The sequence below is a fragment of the Zerene cesonia genome, chromosome Z, assembly GCF_012273895.1.
Source record: "Zerene cesonia ecotype Mississippi chromosome Z, Zerene_cesonia_1.1, whole genome shotgun sequence".
Classification (NCBI taxonomy): Eukaryota; Metazoa; Arthropoda; class Insecta; order Lepidoptera; family Pieridae; genus Zerene; species Zerene cesonia.
The window spans coordinates 2,259,733-2,276,648 of NC_052122.1; the positions used below are offsets into that span (position 1 = coordinate 2,259,733).

General features: G+C 32.9%; 1 protein-coding gene across 2 annotated transcripts in view; it reads left to right on the forward strand.

Annotated features, from left to right (window-relative positions):
• The window catches only part of LOC119835579, a 77,968-nt gene extending 61,301 nt beyond the window's left edge, over positions 1-16,667 (forward strand). Inside the window, exons 10-17 of one of the 2 annotated variants that reach the window (XM_038360488.1) lie at positions 1,389-1,514; positions 3,093-3,327; positions 9,698-9,877; positions 10,335-10,525; positions 11,842-11,954; positions 13,077-13,163; positions 14,961-15,119; positions 15,579-16,667. In XM_038360488.1, the coding sequence (XP_038216416.1) occupies positions 1,389-1,514; positions 3,093-3,327; positions 9,698-9,877; positions 10,335-10,525; positions 11,842-11,954; positions 13,077-13,163; positions 14,961-15,110 (1,082 nt within the window). In that variant the 3' untranslated portion in view covers positions 15,111-15,119; positions 15,579-16,667. The remainder of the gene's footprint in view (positions 1-1,388; positions 1,515-3,092; positions 3,328-9,697; positions 9,878-10,334; positions 10,526-11,841; positions 11,955-13,076; positions 13,164-14,960; positions 15,120-15,578) is intronic. The other variant, XM_038360489.1, reaches the window with a different exon arrangement.
• Positions 16,668-16,916: the final 249 nt, after the last annotated feature.

Below are 16,916 nucleotides of genomic sequence, written 5' to 3' on the forward strand. Positions count from 1 at the left end.
TCAACAAAAGCATATACCTATTCGCTTTTCTATATTTAGTTTAAAAATCACGCTATGTATCGAAGTTTAAACCCAAGAAAATCGTTCATAATGTGCGGTAAATACTAGACGTCCCGGAACGAGCGAGAATTCATTTAAAACTAGATTTATTCGTTCAAGCTATGCAGCTACATCAACTGATTTAATATTTCCTTTGTAAGCTTTATTTTTTAATTACACCGCGAATGTTTCAAGGTGGAATTTGAACATAAATGCGGGTAGTGATTATAATAATGTTAAATGTTAATTCTTTTAGACTTGTACCATTCTGCTTTTAGTAAATGTTTAAAAGATTTTCTAAAAAACCAGTCTCTACTTAAGCATACACAACATTTTATACGCAAGGGTGACTAACTGACTGATGTATTAAACGCAGAGACCAAACTGGTTGACTGATCGTAGGCGTCCGCTAAAAAAGGATTTTAGTAAATTTTACCCCTAAGGAGATAAAATGGGTATATAGGTTTGTATTATAAACATTTATTTTGACTAGTCAGGCGAAGCTGTAAGCAATAAATATTTGCTTATAAAATTATTAATTAATTTACTGAAACACATTTACAGCACACGTAATGAAACACTTAAACTATCGTATCAATTATTGTATGCAATCCATAGGATAATCGGTTCAATTGATGTTCCATAGAATATCTATAATACACGGTCTACTCGACTGTTATTGTATAATTCGATCCAATTTCGCATTACCGTAAAGCAATTATTGAAAGTGATTAATGCTTCGATCAACTCTGTTTAGATATAAACAACTACAACTATAATTTTTTTATTGCAATGATTATACGTGCCTGACTGAATAATTATGATAGAGAATTTCAAACGAATTCGGAATAAAACCTTTTCAATATTCTGTTCAAATTTAAGAAAAGAATGTTATGATTATTTATTATCAAAAGAAGATAATAACCAACTTTTGATGTAAATAAATACTTTTCACAATAACGTAGCTGTCGGCGTTCGCTTTCTATTTAATTTTGAAGGCAAATTTTTCTCTCTTATATAAAAAAATAAGCTATAAATGATCAACCCCGTCGTTTGAATTAATTTAATGTTGGAAACGAGATCACGCGTGACTCTTTAATCGACCCGTTCACTGATTGGTTTTTGTCGAGTTTCTTTTGATGATCTGATGGATCTTATAAAAAAATACGCCTATAATAAAAAATAAATAATAATATAAAAAGTCTGCTTAAATTTCACGCGTTTGACACTTCGCGTAAAGACTGGACGTCTGTCGAGTGTCGGTCGGGTGAGCAAGTAACTTAAAAAATGTACGTACTATTTAAACAAACTAAAAATGTATTTTTAAAATTTAAATTTGATGCCACTAGGCGCTACAGACGACGATAGTTTAGCAGCGTTTGCTAGAGCATCGGCGCCGCGAACTGAAAGGCTGCGGCAGCGATACGGCCAGGAGTCGCAGCCTGGCAGTAGTGATGATGAACATGATGACTATGGTAAGTTTTTATTGTGGGGTAAATCGCTGTAAGGCGATATACCCAGATACATCGCTCGTGTTGGACGGATTTATCTAATATATAAAAAAAGATTAAATAAATGACACTAGTTAATTAATTGTTAAACTGTTACTGTTATATTATATTAAATAAACTATGCCATTGTTATTGTTTACTGATTCTTAGAAAGCCAGCCGCGTCATATAGTATTGCTGATACATTAAATAAATTAAAATTTAAAATTTGACCAGACTCCCACCCGTATTTGACCGGCGTGGTGGATTATGACCTTTAACATATATATAGGTTGATTGTGATGAATATTGAATGTATCTTTTTTGTTGCAATACAAAACTACATAATTTAGCGATATTACTTTACACTTCACTAATGAATGCCACAAGATGGCCTAATCTAAACTAAAATGACTTTTTGTTGAAGCATACAAATCATATTTTTTATACACTTGTACTTTCAGTGAGTTTAAATTGTAATTATTCATTTAATCAATAAATTATAGTTAGTATTTTTATTAAAGACAGAAGGAACAAAACGTAGGAATATCCGGTTAGATCCACGATGTGAATTATTTATTCTTTGGTTATTAAGCCTTAGGCTTTTATCATTGTATTTTTATAGACACGTACGGAATTCCATGCTGAACACACAAAGGCTTTTCCAATCTATCCTCATTTCTGGACCGTCTCTGAGCAATAAAACCATGACGCGTTTCACAATACGACAATACGATAGAGAATATACTGTTACATCTTTATAAAAATGCCAATATAATAATTCATATCGGAATAATTATCATTATGCAACACGTATCGTGTAACATAACACCGATCGAATACTTCACGTTCAATCTTCTTCGACATACAATACGTCCGAACATAATTGATCACCCGCAATGAAGTAATGCGGATGGATTACATCATTGTGGGTGATCAACATACATACATACAGACATACAGAGTCCTTGGCACCGCGGCTCAGACACACTCTCTTAGTTTTCTTCTAAGCAGGAAATGTGTATCATCACGAGTCGCAGGAAAAGTGGTCGGAGAAAAGGCCAATCGAATAATTTACGTTTCAGCTCTCTCTGAGTCAACTAGATAATTAACTTCAGGGTGGCACTAATCGTCCTTTAGAAGCGACTCTTTGTTGTTTTTCTGTTCTAGCTCTAGATGAGACAAGATTTCTCAGAACAGAAGTCTTTGTTTAAACTGAACATTTTAATAGATGGAATGGATGTCTTTTCTTCTGTCAAAGTACCTGCGGATATAATTCTATCTAATTATAAAATGAGAACTCTTTTGGCCATGATATGACCGGTTCTTGCAATAATTTTCTATGAAAAAACGTTATCAATTGCTTATTATTTTTTAGTTTGGATTAAATTTCATTAAATTTACTATATTAGTAACTATAATATCTTCAAAGATTCGTTTTGAAGTTATTTAAATATTTATGTATTTATATAGGTAGGCTAGGACGTTTCAATGGGCCCGAATAAAGTAACGTACAAGTTGAGGTAGAATATTTTTCTACAGTTAATTGTCCACATTTCGCTAGGATTCCACCGGCGTCCAGCGGTCCGCGGAATCGCTGTGAAACAGCAGCTGGGAGCCTCAGACGACATACTACAGCAGATGCAGAGCGAGTTACAACCAACGCCCAGCTCGACACCAATGCAGATGCCGGCACACGCTTGCCAGCGGACCACGAGCGCGAACTACGCGTGGCCGTACTACTCGGAGGCGAACCTTAACTCGCGCCCGCAGAGCCGGGCCAGTGTTAATACCAATTGGTAAGTTTTAAATTGTAACAATAATGTATGCTTGATTTTATAGATATGATTAGGTGCAGTATGTCCATGAAAAATAATTGAATATGTAACAGCATTTTACGTATTATTAAAAAGTACCAAGTTCAGTTCCTTCAAGAAGACAGCTTTTTTTTCACTAGCAGTCCGCCCGACTTCGCCGGTATATATTCATATTTAAATTACCAAGAATAGTTTTATTATTCGTTGGATTCCTCGAGCTCTCTCTTCGAAATAGCGTTGAAAAATATTGTGAGAAAAATGTGGCAAAGCGAAAATGAACAATATTGTAAAAATATCTAAGGAAGTACGCCGGATCAGCTGGTTCAAAATATATATATAGTGAAAAACTTATAATTCTATAAATGAGATATATATATATATATATATATATATATATATATATATATATATATATATATATATATATATATATATATATATATATATGTATATCTCATTTATAGAATTATAAATTTTTCACTGTTTAATAAGTTATATATAAACATATATAAAGTTTCTATCAATGCAACTGATTTAATATTAGTAAACGTAAAATATCATCAGCTGTTTTATCGATCGGTATAAAATTATGCAAATATTGTTATAAAGTCCATAAATGTTTGAACATAACAAAATTCGACGGCTGCTGGCAGTGTTAAGCCAACTAAAACATATTATCCTTGACATGTCGCGTCGAAGTAAAGACTAAAAATAGCTTATAATAAACAAGAATAATGGAGCTATGTACTAGTGGAAAATGATCATAGTCGCTTAAATAATTTTTGCTATTATAAACATGTGAAACAACGAATGAGAATTAATAATAAAATGTTACTTTTAATTAATCACAGCGAAGTCCTTTACTTTTATAATGTGCCGTTTATATAATAATATGCCATTCTTAGATTAATATTAATGATTATATATTCTCTTTATGAAAAAGATAACCCAAGTTAACCGAATTACTATTATAGCATGAAAGTATGTAAAGAGTCAAAGTCGTCAGGCATTTTAATTTTTGAATTCATCAACTCTTTTCTATAAATTCTTGGTGAGTCGAATGATTGTGCACCGGGCTATGAACAGATACAGTTAACTATGACTGAAAGGGATCAGCCCGTCTACAACAAACCCTGTCCATGGCCAAAAGGAAAATATTTGAACTCTGGAAAGGTAACACAATGGATCTTTGTGCTACATATCTCTCTATCTTTGTGATATATATCTCTCTATTTTTGTGCTTCATATCTCTCTATCTTTGTGATATATATCTCTCTATCTTTGTGCTTCATATCTCTCTATCTTTGTGATATATATCTCTCTATCTTTGTGATATATATCTCTCTATCTTTGTGCTTCATATCTCTCTATCTTTGTGATATATATCTCTCTGTCTTTGTGCTTCATATCTCTCTATCTTTGTGATATATATCTCTCTATCTTTGTGCTTCATATCTCTCTATCTTTGTGCTATATATCGCGTGTTATAAAAATTTATTGATTGCACTAAATAAATAAATATCTATTAAATAAGCAGGTCTAAGAATAATTTGGCAAAAAAAATCTGAATGATAGCCGTGTGTTTTTTAACCATTAAAATATACGTAGCATTTTGTAGCATTATGATTCCAACACACCACCAAATTAGTATCCTGAAGCACAAAAATACACTTCTCTATTTTTTTTTAATGCAGTTGTTCATGGCAGGCATTTAAATCATATACTATAATAGTCTATAGCAAGTGTAGAATGCCAATATTAAAAAAAAGATGCAAATAAAAATTGCTCTCACTTCCATGTATTTGACGCATACACACATACACATAATAATTTTTTACTCGCTACGGACGAATAACTACCACCATTTTAAGTTATTCGTATATTGCAATTAGTGTTCCGAGTGGTGTCGAAAATAGAGACATTTAAATACAGAGCTCAATTTAAAAATATATAGTCTCTTTATTTCACGATGAACCCATTTTTTTACGGCATACATCTTTTGTAAAACTGAACATCCGCAGTGGCGCTGTCAAATACGTAATCAGAGTCAAGCCGCGTGTGAAACCTTCCGTAACCGAGCTGAAGAGCCTCGATAGAAGTAGTCACAAAAAATGGCACATTTTGTATCAACCTCGCGAAAGTACAAAGTAAAAAATAGAAGTGGGGTACTAGTGGAATTGCGAAAAAGTATTTATATCTCCATACTAAATTTTGTTTGTAACTATTTGAGTCCAGAACGAGTCAACCGATTTTAAAAATTATTTATATATGCTATATACGCTCGCCCTGCTTCGCCCGGATGTCAAGATTCCTATTTTGACCCGAGGGAGCATTTAATAGGCATAAAAAGTATCCTATCACCCAAGTCAGCTCATACTCTGTCAGTATATCATATTTCATAAAAATCCTTTCAGTGGTTTCAGCGTGATTGACGGACAAACATCCAAAAAAACACACTTTCACATTCATAGTATCAGTTTAATTTGATTTATCATAACAATATTAAGTCAAGCGGCTATCATGAAACAATTAGGTTACCTGAATAATACCTATAAACTGATAGTAATAATAGCTAGCCGATATAAAGTTACATGTAGACCGAACAATCTGTGTACCGGCTAACAAACTTTAAGCCAAGAGTACACTCCAACGTTCCAACTGGGCGCTGTATTTAATCAATTACTAAACGCTTAACAAGTGCACCGATCCATGTAACCTGAAATATGTTGTAAACCTGTGTCCCATATCAATCTCCATTGAGTATACTCTAACTAGTTTTAAGCTTTTTGCTATTATGAAGCAACTGCAATTATGTACATGTTTGCTTGCTTTTATCATTATCATGCAATAGTTTAAATTTTAAATTTAAGTAGTAGGTATACAGAAAACTTTGCTTTGCATATTATAAAGTACTCGAATTTGTACACTTTGAATCAGACAGTTTCATTTCTGATGAATGGATTAAACGCAAACATTTTGTAGCAGGTGTTTTGATAATATCTTCGTAGTAAAATGAATGTGGATTGTTCCATTTTAAATAGGACACACCCCGATACCATGGAATAAAATTACTTGCACTTGAGAAGTACAACGGCATTACTTATTCTGGTTCTTAATAAAAAATCTACCGTCATTCTCACGTTACTTTTGTATGAAATAAATAAATGAGATGGAATAAGATTTTGTGAAGGTAAAATAATTTTCAATTCGTTCTCCTTTCGACCGGATTTATATAATAGCTTTTATTTGAGTTTGACAACTCAGAGGAGCGTATTTTAAGAATCACTAGGTACATAGTATAAAACAAAGGCGCTTTCTCTATCCCTATGTCCCTACGAATGCTTAAATCTTTAAAACTACACAACGGATTATGATGCGGCTTTTCTAATAGATAGAGTGATTCAAGAGGAAGGTTATATGTATAATAATTAATAACAACTACTCCGAATTTAACGCATGCGATGCCGCGGGCAAAAGCTATTGTAATAATAATTCCGATATGCAACTGGAATGTAAAAGTGACAAATACTTAGAGAGTTAGTATAGAGCCAGCTCGCCACAGATTGTGTCGAGCTTGCAACAGAACATTTTCCTTCTAAAACATTAAAATCCTGATGATGAAATAGAAAGAAATTCAATTAAATGTAACGTTAGGCCGACGCATATGGAAGTAGACTTAGGTACAGACAGGACAAAATAGAAAAGCCAGTTTTGAAGCAACTAACTGAAGTAATCCATTAGTCGAGAGTGCAATACCTTGTATTATTTATTTACACATATCAATCCCAAGCTTACGTGAAGCTCTATGAAAATACCTTAAATACGCGAATATTTCAAAATTGTAAGCGAAGTAAAGTGAACAAACATCTGCCGATATTTTATTTATTGAAACGTTTTCTATGAATGAAAGTTGTTTACAATACAGCCGTTTAATTCCAATTAAGTAAACCGGTTAGGTATGCCCTCGGAGTTTCCTGAAAATGTTTATGTTTTCGCGGAAATTTACCCCGCTCGTTCAATATTTGTTAAATAAATACGTGTGATTAATAATAATGAGTGTGGCAATATTGATAATTGGTTTAACACTTTTAAAATTCTCTTTATTTAATTTTTAATGTTGAATGAATCTTTTTCCGTGGATAAGCAAATGACATTTTTTCAATAAACATACGATACACTATAAAAGTTGAATGTGTGAGAGGACTTTAACATAACACATAAAACATAACAGTATATTTGTAATATTTTATTTTTAAATGAGAAATTTTGAAAGAATAGAAAAAATTTGATCACGAGGCAGGATTTTTTCAAAAATTTTTTCAATTCTTTCAAAATTTCTCATTTATAAAGCATTTCAATGCTATAAAACTAAAAATTAATTTTATTTTTATTTTTATTATATAGGTGTATACGTTTTATTTTTTATTTTTATGGCCATATTAGATAACCAGTTTGAAATGTCATAATTGATAGATTAAATAGTAAAATACTTTATAAGTTAATTTCAAATTCAATGTGGCTCAGACTACAAAATGAGTGTTTGTTTTTAAGTTTCATTTAATTTTTAATTCGTTATAATTTGCCTTTATTTTGAAAATCAACCCGAATCTGTATAAATCACTAAAATATAACAAACGCAATGTATAAAAAATAAAGATTTTTTTCATCATTTTTCATTATACTAATAAGTAAAAGAAAGTTTATGACAAAATATACAATAGACAATAAAGGTGCTACAAGCAAGTACGATAATCGTGTGATGTGAAGCGTCTAGACAGTTTAAATGCGTAGGTCGTTGTCTCCAATTAATTCGATAAAACGGTTCAAAAAATATATATCTTTAAAAGCGAGTTAGAAGTTACGTTTATTACTTACTTTTTAAACCAGACATTTCGTATAAGAAGTTGCTATCAGAATTAGAGCAATATCTTGTACTTCGCTAATGACATTAATGAAAAGTTCTGAGGAGCTAGGTAGTAAGTGTGATATTTTCATGAACTTAGCGTATGAATTAATTAATGTACGGAAATTAATTTAAAACATCGTCATATTCTTAGTTTACCGTAATTACGTTAACGTATCTATGCTAATTGAATTATAGTGTGTTTAACTCCAGTGCAGTATATATTCATTATACCTAACTGAACGTGAACAGCAAACGTTTCTTTCATCTTTATTCTTCTCAACGATGAAAGGAGGTTTGAGACGATAAAAATAATGGACGTATTGTTTAATAGAAGATGCTTATAAATATGACATTGTAGCTAAGCGATTGTTCGTCGGTCGGGTTTCAAGGACGCCGGGCGGTTGTGTGCCGTTTTTCTTGTCAATTACTCGTTAGGTGTTGTATGACGTGATGGAATATATTGAAATATTTTACTAATTTTATCTATCTTTATTAAAATGATTGTTTAACAAGAGCCTGGCAAACTTATTTAACCTAAATAGTTCGAATATTCACTCACCAAATCTTATATTCGGACATTTCAGGCTTCTGACTGTAATTTGATATAAAAATGTATTTTTGATGTAATATATGTATCGCAACTTTCACGTAAAATTTGCCGCCAAAAACTGTCAAAGAAGGCAATATTTCGCAAATCTTGTCTGAAGTTATACCAAGCACTTTTCGTAAAATCTGCCGAACGCAGTGTTGTTGCTTACTCTTAATAAGAAAATAATTTATAAGCTAGCTTTCTTTTTGCATGGATGGAACAATAGCCTATATGTGGTTCGTTATAAGTCCCATCTATTTCTGCTTTCAGTTATATCAGTATTTCGAAGGGAAATGCTACAGACTGACAGGCTTACCGTTCCAATGTCCATTAGGCCTATAAGATAAATGCGCTTACGATAAGCTGTTCGTTCAAAGGATCCTGTATGTTCTGGGTTTCAAACTAAATGCATGTAATACTTCGGTATTTAGTATCCATCCACAGTACTATCTGTAAGTTCTAACGATTAAAAGGATGACGTTGAATGCTGCTTCTTTAAATAAATAATTGGCCTTAATGGATTAGAACTAAGTATACACTTTGTCTTCCATCCCCTCTCCCAAGGGAACGTACTTTCAAAATTAATTTTTCTAAATATACTTCCAATGTAAAACTTGTTTAAGACACGACAGATACACCCAGACAGATATTAAATAAATGCAGTTCTTGCTTCAGTTACGAAATATTCTTGACTTTTAAGTCTTGATTTTTATGAAAACTTCAAGGTTTATACATAAAGATATCTTCGTATGTAAGTAATAGGGTACTTTACGTGTTATTATAACAATAGTTTACGGTAACTGCTCAAAAAACACAGTCATAACTCGTGTAGATGTCTCACATTTCATTCCTTTCAGGTCGGCGAAATCTTCAGATTACGTCACGGCGCGACAATGCAGCACTACGCCAGTCCCACAACAACACACAGACGCCTGTTACGCACACGCTCAAAACATGGCCACATACACACACTATCAACAACAACGGCAGCAACAAGAAAATATGTACAGAAATTGTTCTCTCTATGCAAACATTGGGTAAGTTATTCTTCATATATGTGGGTATTGCCAGCGATCTAAATGTATCTAATACAGGCGAAAAAAAATTCACCATTCTAAAATTATACATTCTATTTATACATATTTAACAGTGTCTAAAAGGGAATTTATTTATTATATTCGCGAATGAAACATACCAAAACGAATATAAAGCGAGATTTTAAATAAAATCCGATAAACCAAATGAAAATGCACCACACATATAGCGTAAGTTGCGAAAACTAGCTCAATAACAATTCTAAAGTTACATTGTACCTATCTAAAGCGTTAATTACTGACATCGCGTTGAACGCATTTAGCTCGCGTCCAATAAATTTCCTTCGAATATCACGGGAATTTCCGCTCAATAGCGCACCATCGCGGCTTTGTGTGCGGTGAATTTTCCACCGGTCGTTATAAAGCAGTTAGCTAACTTTTGTTTTCGGGATTCTTTCAGTTGTTCGGATAGTAGTCAAGAACTTTATAGTTCGCAAACGAGTTCGGAACAGACTTCGCCGGTGAGGTCTCGGTGTCGCAGGCCAGAGTCTCCGCCGCCGATTCGGAGTCATCACCAGCTGCTGTATGTGCCTTATAGCACCCACTATCACTACCAGCAGGAGTATAACCAGCACTGGACGGCTAATGACTGTGAGTGATTTTTGATACTTCGTTGGTCCGTTCACTTGTACTGGAACCAAATTCCTCATGGAGTACCATTTTAGAGACATTTACCAAAAGAGCGTTTTTCTATGTCAAAGGCCGGCAACACACACACACAACACATTCCAAAAAAAAGGTACTATATTTAAAAGAAATGTTATTTACAAATATTTGACTTACTTAAAGAGAATAATTAAATTGATTTTTTATTAGCTCTGATTCTAATTTTAGATTCTTAATTTTAAATATACTCACCAATAACTTATGTTTTCTATTGGATAAATATCCATTGAAATCATAACACTTATATATGAAAATCATCGAATACACTCGACCTGACCTAAAAAAGTGCAGATTGATTAAGCTATTGAAAATAATAAACTGATGGCTATATACGTGTATGAGGTTTCGTTTTAATTAAATTTTCAACCAATTATATTTATACTTATATTTTCAAGCAACTTAAAGAAATGTAGCAGGTTCCCAATTCGACTGTATTATTGTGTTTGATTCTTCAGCAATTTCGACTAGATAAAATCGAGTTTGATTATCCTTTTTTAATTGAAAGCTGGTGATTTCTGCGTACATAGTCTAATTCTGTCAATTTTAAGGCGCTTTAGTTTTTTTTTTTTTAATAATCCTTATTTATTTTTATATTATAACTAATTTTAGTTTTCCTTGCATTCTATTATAAAATATTATATTCGCTATATAGCTTAAAGCTTGCTGTATAAATATAATTATACAATAATTACGTAGCAAGTTATGTACCTTTATTAGTTAGTTAAGTGAAACCTTTGAAGAGTTCTTTGTGAAATGGCAAAAAGTGCATTTAATTTTCACTACCTTGAAGCAATTAGTATTTCAGGCTTTATTGTACGTCTTTGATGACATAAATTCGTAGGGCCATATACGAAGCCGCCTTATAAATACTCAATCATATAATACGATGAAAGGTTCTCTAACAGATGCGTTTTTACGATTCGTACGTCAAGCATTTCCTGATTTTTCTGAATAATCAGTATTAACTTCTTCACTTAACTAGCTACTAGCTTCGCCCCGCGGTTTCACTCGCGTTAGTCCATATCCCGTAGGAATATCGGGATAAAGATTGCTTATGTATTATTCCAGTAATCCAGCTATCTACGTACCAAATTTCATTGCAATCGGTTCAGTAGTTTTTGCGTGAAAGAGTAATAAACATACACATTTACATGCTCACAAACTTTCGCATTTATAATATTAGTAACACTTTCGATTAGGAAACTACCGTTTTTGCCATTTAGAATATTTTCGTGATGTAGATGGTCGTATGCAATCATACTACCAGCAGCAGAGTCGAAGCGGCGCCAGCACGCCACAGCCGACGGCGCCGCAGCCCCAGCGAGCACATTACACGCACCCACTGCAATTACAGGTGAGGATACTTCCTTAAGATGTATTGCGTTTTTAGATAGCATTTTTTATTCAAATAAAGCATCCTTTAGTTTAGTATAGTTTTTGCAAGTGTAAATGTATTTTGTTTGAACTAGCATTTCGCATGTAAGGAATGTCAAGAAAAAGCAAACTTTCTCACCACTTATTGTAAGAAAGTCGTCAGAATTTTCCTTTTGGATACGATCTGCTGAATATAACTGTCGCACTTCTTAAAACGTTGCGACATTAGGACTTTTCCCTAGCTAGTTAACTTTATTATTTTTCCCGACCTCAATAAAATCCTTAATCTGAGGTATTTTAAGTTTGAAACATTTTATGTAAAGAATTTGGAATATGGATATTAATAGCGTAAAAGTTCACGGCATACATACAAATTTAGCTTTTTAGGTACACTTGTAAACCAATATATTAAGTACTAGCGGTCCGCCCCGGCTTCTTCCGTGATACATATATAGCCTATAGTCTATACCTTCCGCAATAAATGGGCTATCCAACACTGAAAAAAATTTTTTTAAATCGTAGCAGTTCTTCCTGAGATTATCTAACAAACAAACAAACTCTTCATCTTTATTAATATTAAGCGATTTACCGATACTTAGAATTTTTCATTAAAAAAGATTGGGAGGAGTTTTAAGATGACATGTATGCTTTAACAGTAGTAAGAAACTGCGCTTATCTATCTACTTTAACGTTAATGTATGTATTAAACCTATTACAAGAAAATAAAACTTCGTATCTTTTACAGGAGTTAAGCTCTACAAATGCAAACATTGTGACTAAAACACGTTCGGTTCGTAGAATTTTCAAAAATCTCGTCCATTCGTTTCAGCCTTAAATAAACAACTAAGTAACTTTCCTCATCATTCCAACCCATTACGACTTACGTGCAAACGTTAATATTAACACATAACTTATTTTATGTATTCATTACACAATTTTTGAGTATTTATTAAATACCCTGAACTGGTATAAACTGAATCTCAGGAGAAGTTCAAGCGCCTCTTCTTATTATGATGCAATGCATGAAATTGTATAAAATATAAATATTTTCCCAATAGAAAATGTATATGGAATTTTCAAAAATGACCTTACAATATTTCAGACTCTCTGCCCTGCTCCAGCTAGATACAGGACAGTGCCAGCTCCTCAGCCGGGTGGTGGAAAGCATATGATTTGCTACTCCGAGAAGGTGAGACCATAATATGCGATACCTTTTTTATGAATTATTATATTTGGTATTGTCGTTTTTTTCTTTTTGATGATTTTTATTTTGGCGATCTCATTTTCATAAATATTTTTTTTGCTCATAAATAATCATGAAAACTTCATGTGTAGTCTATAAAATATAATGAATAATTAATTTTAAAAGTAATTTACAAACTGCTATTGATAACAATTTGTCCGCACCTCACATTTACGCACACAACTACTTTAAAACTTTTTCTGTTTACTAATATTTTATGTATTTCTATTAACAAATTGCACGATTGTTGTAAAAAAATCACAGTGATAAAGTTTAAAATGCACTCTACAATACTGATTATATTCCTACCATATTATCAAAAAACACATTATCTTCATTAAAATAGCTTCAATGTCCAAATAATTCGAATTTATACCCAACTTGGCTAAAAATGTGTTAATTTTTCAATAAAAAACAAATCATACAATTTCGTAAACATCGTAAGAAAGATCGCGCGAAAGTTTGTAAAACGCTCAAAACTTATCAATTCCCATCACATTTCGACTACTCTGCTCATAAAATAGACAAAAATAACATTACAATTCAAAAATAATTTTTTCCGCGATGTTTTACAAACTTTAAAACTTTACTATTAGCGTAAAGTTCAATACACTCTACAAAACTTTTGACCACGTGTTGCGACGGCGCACTAACTTTCCGAGCACGTGGTCGTATTTATAGCCCACTATTTATAGCACCACCCACCACCTCCCCAATATATTTACTGGTGCAACTAACGTCATCTATATTGACTGAGAGAGAAAATATTCAGCGGAGCTAGCACGAGCCTTCAGTCCTTGCAAACTATATCCTAGATGCACTTTACTACGGTTCGCCTAGATGGCGTTCTGTTTGGTCCTCGATGCAAACATCGGGCCACGTTTTACATACTTTAAAACATAGAATGCACTCATATCAATCTGAATAACATTTTTGATCTAGACAGTTGTCGAAAAAATTATTTTCCATGTATAATTAAATTTTTGTATAGCTAATATTATAGTAAAATATAACCATTATTTCCAATAGACAATCATTATTTCCAAAAAGTGTGTTATTAAAATGTTCATTGTAGTATTATCTACTTATGGATGTGTGTATTTATTGTCATTGTTGTTAATTATTATTTCTATTCTTATAATATTTGATTACTATATTCACCACATCTGCAGGGGAATAACTTCTTTTGGAGTTCATATATGTTTATATAGTTGCAGTGTTCATATAGACTTGGAGCGGATTGGTATGTGTCACATGTCGTCGGACTTTTCATAAAGACATACTGAAATCATCCTAATGTATATCGATAGCGAGTACATTCCGCTTATCATTACTTTTAAAAAATATTTAGGGAAGAACGTTTTTTGATTTAGATAACTGTTCGTGACTTATTGAAGTCTAAACTACCAATTTTCGTTTCGTTAAAGTCAATTACCAATCATGAACATCATCAGCATCAATGTAACGATCGTGTATTATATTGAATTATTTGAAAAATTAATGCTAACTGATTTTGACATTTATTAAAAACATAACACAACACGCCGCACGTCTACTGCACCTGTGCGTCTGATGGACATCGTTCGTAGTATAGACTTGGATCGCGTTTGACTCATTACAGTCTCCAATTTGTTAATTCAAAAATAAAAAAGGAAGAATAAATCTAATTAAATTTAACTTAAAATATTCAAAATAGATAGAAGCAAGTAAACAGAGGTAGAAATGAAAGATATGCGTGTGCAGGTGGCGCCGCCGCTGTACCAGCCGGCGCCGGGGTCGCCGTCGCGCGCGCGCACCGCCCCGGAAGGCGCGCCCTCCGCGGTAAATGCTCCAAGTGCTACTTCGCCAATGGCCGTACCACCAAACCCTATATATTATGCCATGAATGTCTGATAGGAATAGGTGAGGCTAAACTTGTAATGTACGGTTGCCACCGGTTCCGTGGCGCGAGGATCGTAAGTTTGCAGGTACTGCGGTTAGCCCATCGGGTATAAATGTGCACTATGTGTTTCGATATATAATAATAGCTTATTTAAGCAAACATTGCAATACCGGTTTTTGTTTTTATAAATTTTTAATTTTGCTAAGGAAATTCATCCATGATAGTCAGAATGTAGGTAGCTTCTGTTAAATCGCATTTTGCAAAAATGTGATTTCTAAAAATAGCTAAGTAGCTAATCAGTTTTAATGTAATCATTTGTTGTAACAGTATTAACAGGATTAAAAGAAAGGTGGCAACCCGATTCATACCCCATAAAAGCCTCTAATGTATGGTATTCTCTAATTTCCCGGGAAATACCACCCCGCTGTTATAATTTTTTATTTACAGCTGATTTTACATAAAAAATGTATATGTTTCAGATAACTGGGTCCAATCTGAACCTCAGAAACTGAAACCCAGGACCTACACGTGTGACGCTGAATCATCTGGTATCATACATTCACTGATCTGAAGAATCTCATTGAATTGTGTTTTATACGACGCTTTCGCTTTGTATAAATTTAATTGTCCATAAGATTGCAAACACCGGTTCAACGGAGACTACGTATGACGTGACTTAGAAACGTTTTGAATATGAAATTTTATTGTGATTGAAAAAACGAAAAAAAAAAAATTAAATTTGTCGTCTGTAACCTTTTAAGAATTCATACCTTTGTAAGGAACACTGTCATTTAGGAGGAACATCGGTTCGACTATAATGACTCGTTTCCCGCAAAGGATATTTGACAACCAAAGTCGTGATTGGAGGTGTCTCAGATTTTATAGCCAAAGATAATGAATTATGTAGATAATAATATATTTTAAACGTTTTTGTAAATATTTATAATTTTCTTCCAAAATATAGGTGTTAGCGTTGTAGAGTTATGTCGCAATAAATAACGCAATATTTTCTTATATTATTCTGGATAAAAACGTTTTGATGAGTGTTCAAGTGGTATTTAGAACTATGTGTTACCATGTGGTGTAACTATGGAAACAGAGTCGTCAGCTAGCTCTCAGGATCGTGTAGAAATGACATAACACAGTGTTTAAATTGATAACGAGCATATTCATGAAATCTATTTACACACTTACTCGAAATGACGGATAGCATTTTGATCAGCGACATTGTTAACAAAAGGTATCTGAACAGTACTTTCGTTTGTATGCTTTGAATTTATTTGCCTAGCGATTGGGTTAATATATTATCATAGTGCATTTATGTATTTAAGAGAGAAATTTATATGTATATTTATCAGTGTTCTAGTCCCATACGAGTTACTTGCCTAGTTTTAAAACTAGATGGCATCGTATTAAATATCTGGGAATTTGATATAATTTTGTTAGTTATTATTAAAATTTAGGTTTACATATTATATTAGCGCCCCATTAGCATAATGGTCAACAAATAAGCGTAGAAGGGTATCTCAATAGTCTCTAGAGAAGTCTAGAGAAGTCCCGGTTTTGGCGGAAAGAAAATTGACGAAAATGTATGTGAAATGCATATTGTAACCCAGAATCAAAGTTCACTTATATCACCGTAAAATTGTAAAAACTGTTAGATTATAATCTATCTCGCGAGATTGTAAACTGTGGAATAATTGCGATCCGTAACATCTGGTTACTCTTTTGGTATATTATAAGATATCGAAATGAAACTGTTAAACTGTGAAAAGGATTCGATGGAAGGCGCTGATTACTACTACTTATTTAATACT